The sequence below is a fragment of the Fringilla coelebs genome (assembly GCF_963513975.1).
Source record: "Fringilla coelebs genome assembly, chromosome: 1".
In the NCBI taxonomy this organism is placed as follows: Eukaryota; Metazoa; Chordata; class Aves; order Passeriformes; family Fringillidae; genus Fringilla; species Fringilla coelebs.
Genome location: NC_140028.1, coordinates 123,608,035 through 123,620,647, shown reverse-complemented (window position 1 = coordinate 123,620,647; position 12,613 = coordinate 123,608,035). Strand labels below are relative to the sequence as shown.

At 35.6% G+C, this 12,613-nt stretch overlaps 1 protein-coding gene across 1 annotated transcript in view; it reads left to right on the top strand.

Annotated features, from left to right (window-relative positions):
- Window positions 1-12,613, top strand: part of AHR (aryl hydrocarbon receptor) — a 61,453-nt gene that overhangs the window by 38,953 nt on the left and 9,887 nt on the right. Inside the window, exons 4-8 of the mRNA XM_084202751.1 lie at window positions 2,607-2,696; window positions 4,489-4,612; window positions 8,788-8,918; window positions 9,663-9,865; window positions 11,474-11,583. Of these exons, the coding sequence (XP_084058877.1) occupies window positions 2,607-2,696; window positions 4,489-4,612; window positions 8,788-8,918; window positions 9,663-9,865; window positions 11,474-11,583 (658 nt within the window). The remainder of the gene's footprint in view (window positions 1-2,606; window positions 2,697-4,488; window positions 4,613-8,787; window positions 8,919-9,662; window positions 9,866-11,473; window positions 11,584-12,613) is intronic.

Sequence of the window (12,613 nt, the reverse complement as noted above, 5' to 3'; positions counted from 1 at the left end):
AATTGTTTTCTAACCAACTAAAAAAATTAGAATATTTATTTCATTTTCTAACCTTAATAAAGTATGGCAAAGAACTGTTGTGGAGTTACTGCCAGAGAACAGCTTTCTTTTAAACAGAAATGAACCTAAAAAGCTGAAATATTGGTTTATATTGGAGGCATCTATTTAATCTGAAATATAGTGGGGGGGTTTATGACTTCTGACTGGAAGTTATATGAGGGAACTCTTTTCCAGTATAAAAATTAAGTGGGTGATATAGTTATTACTTAAAATTCTGCCCCTCTTGGGAAGTAAATTAACCAAATTTCTTAAATGAATGTGTTTTGTAAATATTTTATATATGTGAAAAAATTTATGAGAATGAATGTGTAAATAGAATTTTCTTAGATTATGTAACAAGTCATGAGTGTGATGAAATTGGGAATTTTCCAGAAGATAGTGGGAAGCAGTAAGTTGTAAATATTGGCACAGTCCTTCCCTTCCACTTATGCTCAGAACTATTTTGATTACACAGGTGAAAAAATGATAACTGATGATGAATGTTTTCCTTTTATTATCGCCCTACTTTTTTTGCTTTTTCCAAGGTGATATGAATAAACACCCTATTGTTTGTACTTACTTTTATTTGTTCTTCAGTTGTTCTTGCTTTCTTCTTAACAAACAGAAAATTGTCTTTAATTTCCAACATAGAAACTGTCTTACCAATTCAATATATTGTGGAAGCAGAGATCAAATACATAAATGTGTCTTTCTTAAAAGCAAGCTAAATTTCCTTTAAAATTATTTAAATTATTTCAAATTCTTATTTAAATACAAAATCCATTACAGCCCAAATAAGTTTATTAAAAAAAAGTGCAAGAAAAATGATGACCTTTAAGAAATTTTTAAAACTTAATTCTCAACAGTAATGAGCAATTTTGTAATTACGTCTTTATTAGAAGCATTTGAGTATTTTTAGACGCACAAATATCATCTTCAGTTCTCCAGAATAATAAAAACTCACTGAGAAATTTCATTATGTGTTTTCAGATAATTATTTTTGGATTGCATTTTGCAAAAACCTCCATCAGAACTCATCTCCCACTTATTGGTATATCCAGATATATGCATTTCACAGAATATTTGGCTTAAGTAATGCATGTTGCTGTCTCAGTAACAATCCTGGTGCCAGATGAACTGTGTACCAGGGCCAGTGCGAAATGTGATTGAATTCCAGGTACAGAAAGTGTAGGTAGCTCTGGATGAAATGGACCAGAATAACCAATTTTAGCATTTGAGACCAAGTTAGATGCTGTGCAGCTTGCAGATGTTTTGTGTCAAGCAGCTGAGGTGAAATGCCCTGCAGAACAGGTCGGCAGAGGACACGAGCACCTGCCACTGCGGCATTCTGCTCCCGTGGAATTACCGCGAGCTTCATCAAAACCAAGGATTCTGTGTCACCACCCGAGATTTCTTGGATCGGCCATGCTATTTAATTTCAGATTATTATTGATTTTTTAATCTCATTCTTTATTCAAGTAAAGTTTACTAAGCTTAGAAGGAGTTTTTATAGAGCTAAAAATTGTTTATGAGAGTAGATTAAATAATATCTACACATTAAATTAGAGAGATTCACAGCATTTAAAGATCAGTCATTTAATCAGATATTATATTTATATATTATTAATTTGTTGCAGTAAGATATATGATATCCTTCACTTACTTTACATTTTCTATGTACAATAATTTTGCATAAATAAAGAGTTTTTTAAAAAAAAATTGTTTTGAGTATGCTGGCCAAATTTGCCTTTGAATGCAGCTGAGGAAATTAAGTGGCACAATATACTCAATCCAGCCCCTAGAGACTGCCTTTTGTTAAATCTTGACTGAAATCCATAGAAGTAAATCGGCACCTTTCAGATGAGCTGCCAAGTCACAAATGTACTGTTTGCTATCACAACAATTGCCATGGACCCTATTGATTGGGAGTTCAGATAAATGCCCTTTGCGTGACTCGGAGTGTGGAGCCGCCTGGTCTGCTGCTCCACGGAGGGGGAAATCTCTTCAAAAACATTGTTTACTTGCAACAGCCTGCTTTTGCAGAGGTTTTCTATTTTAAGTAAACTATAAAATGTTTTCTTGGACTATATAGGGATCTTGATAGCTTGATTTCCTGTCCACAGTGGCCTGTCTGCACTATGAATAGAATGGATTTTGGGACTGGGTTTGTGACATGGCTCTCTTTGTGCTGTGGGCAGCTGGGGGTATCCAAGGCTTGAGCCACACAAACATTGTGAAATGTGGTTGATATTAGATAAACTTAAAGTTCTTCATATATCTTGTCTTGTACAATCAAGGTTATTGAAAAGTCATCAACATGGATTGGCTTCTCCACTGAATTTTAAAATAAAATTCTGGGTTCTTTTCATTAGATCAAATTTTCTTCATTTCAATGCTAACACTGTAGAGAGATGCAATGAGGAGTCCTGTTTGTGCTGTCAGATAATGATGTGCTTTTGCATGCTTCACATTTTATTGGGGGCCTACAGTATAGGTATACCTAGACACACAATAATTATCTGGAATTTTATCTCTGAAGCTGACAGATTGCTGTGTTTCTTCCCCAGGCATTAAATGGATTTGTGTTAGTTGTTACAGCAGATGCTCTGGTCTTTTATGTCTCTTCTACTATCCAAGACTACTTGGGATTTCAACAAGTAAGTTTTTTTTTTAATTTTATTTTTTTCTGAGGTTTTGCCTAATTTCAGGGACCATCAGTGTTCATATTTAGGGTCTTAAAATTTTTTTGTAATAAAACTCTCAGTTAGGTACTTTAGGTTGAATTACTTTGAAACCATATTTTCTATCAGCTCGCAGTGCCAGGATGTCAGGCCAAGCACAACAGGAATATAATTTCCAAAGTTGAGTTAGGCAAGATAGGAAATTTTCACACTTAATTTTTCTTTACTGGAACAACTGTTTGAAATTTATACTGTGGTGTTACCCAGTTTACGATGCTGAGTGAGACATAATTCAATGGGAAGGTAATTATTTTAATGGAAGCCTTTCATGAAAAATTATTTCCATATGCCTTGAGATTTATAAATATCAAGTGACTGATTTTGGTATTTTTGGAATTTGTTCTCTTGCTCATGTTTATTTATTTAATTAATAATTTCATGACAAGCATTTGTTTTTTACTATTTATGGTGCAGATTACATATGGCTGACTTCTTTGGGCTTGAAACCAGGTGCCAAAGTACTAAAGACAGGCCAAGCAGGCAAATTCTTCCTTTGTTAGAAAACTCCTGGGTTTACTTTATGTGAAGATGATAGAAGGAAGATGATAGTTATAGTTCTCAAAGTATATCCATGAATACTTCATATTGATAGATTCAGGTTCTGTCTAAAAATAACAAGAAACCTTGCTTGGTCTGCAGTTTCAGGTAACTGATAAGAGATTGGGGAAAGTTTGTGTAAAAGAAAGTATTTCAAAAAACCCTATTTTTATTCCTGGGTTTACGTATTCCTTCAGTGCTGGGGAATGAAAAAAGAAAAAAGCTTGGAAAACAAATTGGGCGTAACATTCATGAAGTAATGCTAGTAAATCAAATGCATTATATAGAAGTAAAGTCTTAAAGTTACAAAAATTAGCATTTCTGGCAATTTATTCTGGAAAATACTGATTGTTTTATGAAATTCATCTCAGCAAAATTTGACATAGGCTTCTGCTTTTGCCAGTTCATCTCAATTACATTAGATCTATGTTTTATTTAAATATTTTCTGTTTATATAATGGTTGGGCTTTTGAAACATGCCAAAAAACAGGATCTTAACTCATCTCAGCCAACTGAATATTTTCTTAACTATTTTGTGTAGGGTTTTTTCCCTCTTAAATTCCTTTAAGCACTAATCCTTGCTCTTGAGCCTTTGCCATTTAGATCACATTCCTAACCACACAATTGGTATTGGAAGAAGGGCTTAATAATTACATGTTTTAGCGCATCCTTAAGAAGTGACAAAACTTTCAGGCAAAAAAATCCACTGTTTATAATCTGCTTGGCTTAGTTTTGGCAGTTTGGTTCAGGGTCTTTAGCTTCTTTTGTATTCCTGTAGCACCTATGGTGGATCAAGTCAAGTACTAGCTGGTAAACAGTTTATTTACCAGTATATCAAATTAAATAATTTAAACAGAACCTAAGCATAGCATTTCCAAATCTTCTTAGGTAAAAGCAGGTAAAGAAATAGTTGACATAATGTAACTTCCTTTTCTAATGCAATATTTTTTATTATTTTTTCCCATGTCATGTATGTAGTTAAGCTGCTCCCTGTGCTGCTAAAAATTTTTTCATGAAGCTTTGCCACCTGCATGTGATTGTATGTATTTATCCCTGAGCAAAATGGATTTTGCTATATCCATAACAGTGCCGTCGATCAGACAACTTGTACCATACTGTGATATAATTTTCTTACTGTCCTTCTCTCTCCCCTTTCTCCTTTTGTTCACAGTCAGATATTATACACCAGAGTGTATTTGAATTGATTCACACAGAAGACAGGCCTGAGTTTCAACGACAGCTACATTGGGCATTAAATCCTGCCCAGTCAGGAGATTCTGGACCAAGTGTACAAGGTGAGAACAGAATTTATTGTTTGCCTGTTGTATTAGTTGTTTGTTTTTTGGCCTTTTTTAATTTGTCTCTGTAAAAAAAATTAGATAATTTTAGATGAATAAAGGAAGAAATAGTGTCTTTCAAATTTATTTGAATTTTATAGACACATTTAATCAACAGTGAGAATTACTATTTTTTGCACTTTAAATAAGCACTGTTATTCAGAGCAGAGCACCATTAAAGTACTCATTATATTTTAAATTGGAAGACTTTAATTTGGAGTGTGACAATGCTTCAGACTGATCGGTCCAAGAATATCCTAGTTACAGTGTTACTATAGGGAATAGTGCATTCATTGCCACATAGAGCAGTACTTCTCTTGGAGATAAAAGTGGAAGAGAAATAAAAGATTAAATAGATGAGCCTTTAAGATCAAGTAGTATGCATGTTAGAGCAGAGTTGTCACATGTTGCTGGCTGATGCTTAAGTGAGCTGCTATATTGAGAAACAACTAAGGAGAAACATATTGCATGTGTATCAGAGCAAAGATGTGTAGGTGCAGGCTATGTGTAATCCAGGAAGCATGTGCCTGCATCATAATGACCACAAAGCCATTGAGACAACTGCTCCATTTTAATCCTCCCTTTGCACAAGAATTGTTTAAACACGTAGGTAAAGTCTTCTGTTACTGTGACGTGATTATAGGGGCTTTATTATCCATAAAAGGTCCATTTTTAAAATAAATCTTTAAGTAATTAAAAAATTAGAGTATGGAAATGCCTTGATTTAATATAGAAAGGCTACTGTGTTTGTAACACACCTCAGTATATTTCAGTTTTTCATTTAGGAGTCAACATTGTTGCATCATCTCTAGATCAATCTCCACAGGCCTGCTGCACAGCTAGTTAATAGTAGAGTTCAGTACAGCAAAGAGTGTGGTTCTCAGAAACCAGATTTTCATCCTTCTTGCTTCAGAGTGAAATTATGTTCTATGGACCTTAAGCAAGTGAATATGAATTTAGAAGAGGTTATTTGAAAAGTATGACAGGTTGGATTGGCCTCAGGAAGTGCTGAGCAGGATTACAAAAAATTTTTTGGTTACTGTCTAGTGTTTCTAGCTTGCTAAAAGCTGCTAATTGTGCCCCATTCCTGAAAGCATCCAGAGACTGGGTGGATGGGGCTTTGAGCAACCTGCTCTAGTGAAAGGTGTCCCTGTCAATGGCAGGGGGGTTGGAATTAGGTCATCTCCAAGGTCTCTTCTATCTCAAACCATTCTATGATTCAATGATGACTTTTGAGCCTCAAGTGGCATAAACTGTTTGGATGTTGAGGATTTTTAAACTGAATTCAGATTTATAGCAAAGGATAATGCTGTAAGCATAAGGATCCCCTCCATTTTGCTAATTTATTCCATTTCTGTTTTAATACACTACGCTAGCATTATGTAGATATTTATAGATATATTATAATTGTGCTCAGGCACAGATTCCATCTTGAGTCTGGGAACTGATTCTGCTTCAGTTAGCCTGGACTGTTTGTTTCTCACTCAGTACTCTGGTATGCTGCTAGACCACTGGTTTCCTCAGCTGTTACTGTGCTTCCCAGACGTGCCTCCTGGTCCTTGACTTGTTCCCAGTGATGTTTGCAAAATTCTGGTTTTTTCAGTCCCAAATATCTGCTTTGGGGCATTAAGTCTGGATTATCTTTTGAACTTGGCGTGTTGCGCAACCATATGGTCTTGAGTTTAAAGGCAAGCACTTAATGCGCTGCATGTTCTGCACATTGCTCCGTGGGATTGATGAGATCCAGTGTGAGTTTTGTGAGGGATATGGGTTCTAACCCCTGCAGTGTTAAATGGTAGTTTTGCTCTAGGGATTGTAGATGCTCTGTAAGATTCTTTGCCTTCTTACAGTGAGTCATTCAAGATCCTGGCCATAAAACCTTCCTGCCTTCTGTCTGCCTGGAAAAGTGCAGCAGTGTTGCTTTCACAAGTGTAGGAGGCTCAGTTTTGAAGCCCATTGCCTCCTGTTTGGAGTTCTGTTCCCCTCCTCTCCGGAGCCACTTCTTTCACCACAGCTCTGCTCACTCTTGGGAACTGTGCGTTTTACTATGGAACTTGACAAACTCCACAGCATCCAGCTGGACTTGCTGAACCTTCAAATTTCCACTCTGTATTTACCCAAAGAATAACACTGAGTTTCTCCCATGGCAGAAATGCTGAAGGACACACCTAACAGTGCCGAGGATGCCAGCAGAAACCCTGGCACTGCTCATTGGATCTGCACCCAGTCAGAGTTGGCATTCTTGAAATATTATTTAGAATTTGCAAGCTGTTTCCTTGATGCTCTTTCTTCCTAATTATTGCTTCTTCAGAGAGCTTCCTAGAGAAGCACCATCTCAGAAGTGTTGAAAATTCTCACTGTCGGCTAAGCAATTTATAATAAAAAAACTGCAGTAGTAGCAAGTAAGGAAATTTGCATTGTCTGTTGAGAACCATCCCTATGACAAGTGTGGGGATTTCTTATTTCCTAATGTCAAAGTTCTATGGTAACTGTCTTGGACTACAAATAACCAAGTTTGTCTGCCTGTGGGATCTGCTCATAATGGTGACTGGCCAATACAGTTCTTTACATGGCTGTAATTTTAGATTATCCCTTTTCATCACACTACCAGCTAGAGCAGAAAAAGGTTTCTTTTTCTCCATACCTTGAAGTTCATTCAGCAAAAATTGACCTTGCATAGCAGTTTTTTTAAGGAAAAAAGGTCTCTCCTGATTTTATCTGAAAAGCTAGATAACTGAGCATACTTGTAGGAATTAGATAGCCTTAGGTTGCAAGGCCTATTGGTAAGATATCAGCAATCTCATTTGACTCCAATTCAGTCCCTTGAATTCATAGGAGATTAAACATAACTGGATTTTGGTAATGATTTGTTTACCTTTGGGTTTGTTTTGCCAGTGTACTAACCTCTGAGCCTATCTGTAAGTTTTTCCAGCTGTTCATGAGACAGAATTATATTCCAGAATATATAATGTGGTGTGTTATTAAGTGACATGCTCTCCCTGTCCTCATCTCCATCTCTGGAAAGTCAATATGTGTTCTTAAAATCTGTATTATTATTTTGTTCATACTTGATAATCAGTTCTCTAAGAGTACATGGACTATTTTTTTTAATTAAAGAATATTTCATTATAAAATGTCTTTTTAAGCTGGATTTTTCTCAATTTTCTGCATGTATTAATCCCTAGGGTATGAATGGTTTTTTATATGTATTGCAAACAAGATTGCTTTGCTAAATTTGCTGTGAGTAGTCATGTTCTGGTATCTCTGTATATGTAGTCTCATGTGGAACATAAGCATTTTGTCAGCGCTTTATTGATTTACCTTCTGGTTTTACTTTATATTCCAAATGTTTAAGTCTGTTTTGTAAATACCACTTAGCAAATGCTTATCCTGACAAGGTGGAAGGATACCATGTTGTTATCCTAGTTAACAATCATGGTTTTGAGTATTTTGTAAAACAAACAACTGCAAAACACGAGTACTCCAGGTATATCTGGAGAGCTAACTATGGTGTTTTGATCAGCAGAGCCCAGAAATATTTTCACTATTTAATAAGGTGATTTTGCCTTCATTGGAGAAAAAATGCTGATTATTTTGTGGTGGTTTCCTAAAGTTGCTTATTTTTATTTATTGCTACTGCTTTCACCTGGCTGTCTGGAAAGTAAGTTTCACAGTTTGATACTGAGTTTTTGAATACTCAGTTCCTGTGGTTGCTGTTCCTTTTGGAGATCGTACCATCGTAGGAACATGTCTGTGCTCTCTGCTGAGAACTCTGCTCTTTGCAACTGGTCCAGAATCTAGTCTGTTGACAAATATAATGAATAAATTAAAAACCAAAACAAACAAAAGCCCCAAAGTAAAAAACAAAACAAAAGCCCACAAAAAACCCAAAAACTGAAATTACATTTAGTTTTCAAATACCATAGCCTGTAAAACATAATCCCATCAGAAGAATTGATGTTTAACCTCAGTGTTACAATAATAATGGGTTCTGAGGATGTTTCCAGTTTACATTGTTCTTGCTCAGGTCACGACCTAACGCTTTGTTTATGAGAAGGAAGATCGTTTGTTATAGATAGCCTTTGCTAGGTGTTCTTCTAAAAATAATCCTTATAAATAATCCTTTCCTGCAGGAGATAATGGCTTTTCACAGCCAGCAACCTATTATAACCCAGACCAACTTCCCCCAGAGAATTCTTCCTTTATGGAAAGGAATTTCATCTGCAGGTTACGATGTCTCCTGGATAATTCATCTGGATTCCTGGTGAGTATGGAGTTACATAAAAACTTCCACATATGCTTAAAAGTTGGAAATCTGCACCTCTTAACAAGAGGTGCAGCAACTTAGTTTATTTGTTAAGTCTCCAAAGGTATCTGGGCTGCTTGAACCACAATGTTTCAGTTAGTGAACTGAATGACTCCCCTTTAAGATTGTTGTCACAACCAGCTGCAAGTTCTCTCTCCTGGCCAGATTTTCTCTGTGAAATGCAAATAAGCAACTGCTTTTTAAAAATGCTGTGTGCTTTATAGATTCAAATGCATTACAAGAGTATTTCCTTGTAGCAAGTTGAGTATCTTGAGATGCAATAAGTTATCGTAATTAATAGGATCATAGTTTTTCCTTATTTGGAAAAGTCTGTGCTTGTTTTTTAAAGCATATTTTGTTAGAGAAATAATGATATAATTCTATGTGTGTGTATTCATTAGAATATTAGAAGCCCCAGTTGATATTGATACTACATGTTGATTTTTTTTGGTTTTTTTACAGAATAATCTTCCCATTAATTAATTTTTCAGCATGTTTAGCAATAGATATTGAAGTGACACAATCAGGGGTATAACAACAGTGTTCTGTACTTGTTAGCTAACTTTTATGTATGCCATCCTATAAAACTTGAATCTGATGGATCTTAAGAAAAATGAAAGATACATGTTTTACATCATAACAGAAATATCTTGCTTTTAAATATCTCCAGCATGTAACAATTACTTTTTCCCTCATCCTAAGGCTATGAATTTTCAAGGACGATTGAAGTTTCTGCATGGACAAAACAAGAAAGGGAAGGATGGTGCAACTTTGTCTCCTCAGCTTGCACTGTTTGCAGTAGCTACTCCCCTGCAGCCACCATCCATCCTTGAGATACGAACCAAAAACTTCATCTTCAGAACTAAGCACAAACTGGATTTCACACCCACTGGCTGTGATGCAAAGTAGGTACAAATTATTCTCTGTAATTGTCTAATAATTTGCCGATGAAATAGGTTTCAGGTATGTATTTGAAATATAAAACAGGCTACTCTTTTGGTATATAAATTGCTTCAGTGATGGCAGTTTAGAAGCTGTTAAAGTTTTTCTCTCTAGCCCTGCTATGAAGTAAAGAGAAATGAGTGTGCCATAGTCTATTTCCTTGAAATGGCACGCTGCTCTCTGACTCTCAGTTGTTAGAAAAACAAAGCTAAAATCTGCAAAACCAACGCAAAAGAGAAAAACCAAAAGACATTATAGTACTGAATCAGGGAAGAAGAAAAGTTTCACGTTAAATCTGGTTCGAAATTTGGTTTTAAAACTGATAGAGCAAGTGTTTAATTTCATTCTACATTTCTGCTTCAATTCAAATGGCTGTAAAATACAATGGAAATTTTTCCTTCAACAGAATTTCAATACTTTTTTATACTATGATTTTACCCACTTCCAAAGCATTCTTTTCTCTATGTAAAATTTGGAAATACTACTGCAGTACTAGATGAAAATAATGTTTCAACACGGCAAGAAGCCCATTAGGATGCTTTTAAATCAAAATAAGAACCTCTGGCCTCCTTCCTTCTCCTCTCCCTCCTGTTTTTGACTGACAATGCTTTCATTTTCAGTGGAGTCTCTCACATGGGTTTCCATGCCTACTTACAGGATAGAATTGAATTATTTGGTGTTTTGTCTACTGAGAGACCAAAATGTTTTATTTCTCTATGCTGATACAAGTAAAAAAACCAACAAAATGTTGACACAAGCGTTTGTTTTCTCTGTTTGATGTTTTTATTCTATTGAAAAAAATAGTTTTATGTATATTGTTCCCCATCTCTGCTCTCCCCCTTTTGTCTTTGCATCTCCACGTCTTTGTTTCAAATCCTGTTTAGGTCTCTCTTTGACTATGTCTTTTTATCAAGTATTGCACAGAGATCACGTGAATTCTGTTGAGTGTCTCATCTCCCCAGCCTCTAGTGAAGTACTCTAATTTTAGCTGCAGGGTCAAACATGACTCTTGCTAGTGGTCCTCTGAGTTATATCTTGTTTAAATGTAAACACAGGGGTCCCATACCACTCAAAAGCAAAGGGGATGTAGTTCTGAGACACATCTGGGTTCGAACTTTAGGTTACTGAAAATTCTAATTTAGGCAAGAAGTTTTAGATTGCTGAAGTCAAACCCCTATTTAATTCTACACACAAGCACCTATAGGTAAATGATCAGGGCTAAGAAAACAGTATCTTTCTTTGCAACTAATGGGAGCTGCCTGCTGGGAGTGAATTTGTTCAGTAGTATAGAATTGAGAGTCTGGCTGTAGGCATCCACTCTTTTTTATGATCTAATGGTTTTGTGAACCCAGTCCTAGTCACTGAAGGCAACCTGGCAGACTAGTTAAAGTTTTATGATTTGTTGACTCTGTTTTTTATTGGAGTTGTTCTGCTTCCGTGTACAATTGATATAGCAACAAACGTTTGTTAGTTCTTGCATCTGAAATATTCTAGCCATAATTAACTTGCTGACATTCATTCTGTGAGTTGCTTCATCAGCAGTGTTGCAAATTTTTTTTTTTACCTTTCAGAGGAAAGATTGTCCTGGGATACACCGAAGCAGAGCTGTGTATGAGAGGAACAGGATACCAGTTTATTCATGCAGCTGACATGCTTTATTGTGCTGAAAATCACATCCGAAGTAAGTTTCATTCCCTAGAAAAGGCTGTAAAATCAAAGCATGGAGTATTTTTTCAGTATGAAAGCAAAATTTGAACTACAGAAAAAAAAGAGGTTGTTAACAAAAAGAACACTGTTCATTTCGTATATTCCACCTATCCTTCTAAAAACTTACACTGGTTGAAGAAATGTTTAATATTCCTATTTAGACCCTTTTAGGATAAATATTCCAGTTTCTGTCACATCTTGCTCTTCTCACTTCCTTCTCTGCTCAGCCTGACTTCTGCTATTTTAAGAACTTTCTTTGGGCAAGGGGACTACCAAGGATAGCTTTCCTGTTAACAAGATAAATAAAACATTTTCTTTTAATATTGGTGTAAGATTTTTACCACAAATTGATCTCTTATTTAACATGCTAGCATCCAAACATTTCTGGGTTTGATTCTTGGCAGCTTGAGATGGTTTAAGTAACAATTATGGAGAGAAGTACAGTGTTGAGGAAATAAGCACCAGTTATCTGATGTATAACTGTTTAGGAGACTCTGATTTTTACTTTTGCTGCTAGTTATAACACAACTATCTTCGGAACTTACAGAATCATCTTCAGAATATTATGATACTTCTTTTCTACTGACTTCTCTTGAAAAGTTCATTTTTTTTCTTTTATCCTCCCATAGACAATTGATAATGCCCCTCAGCAGATTATTCTCAGCCTATTTAACATGTTTTCTGCTTCAGGTGTAGCTCAGTCACTGTTGCTTATCAGTGGTTTTGTTTCTTTCATAAAGAAAAACAAAGAGATGGTTCCAGAGCAGAAGGGGATGAAACTTGAATGGTTTGAAACTTTGTCTCTAAAACTGGTTTTGGTACATTTTTTATGCTAAGATTAAAATAAAGAAAATAATTTTTGTAGCAAGGTTGTTTGGTTAGACTTTAGACTTTCCTAATACGTCTTATTTAATTTTTCTGTCTAGAAGTGCAGGGTTTTTGAACAATTTTATTACTTCCACCCCTTGCCTCTGTGAATCACATATTTAAGAATTATCTTTAAA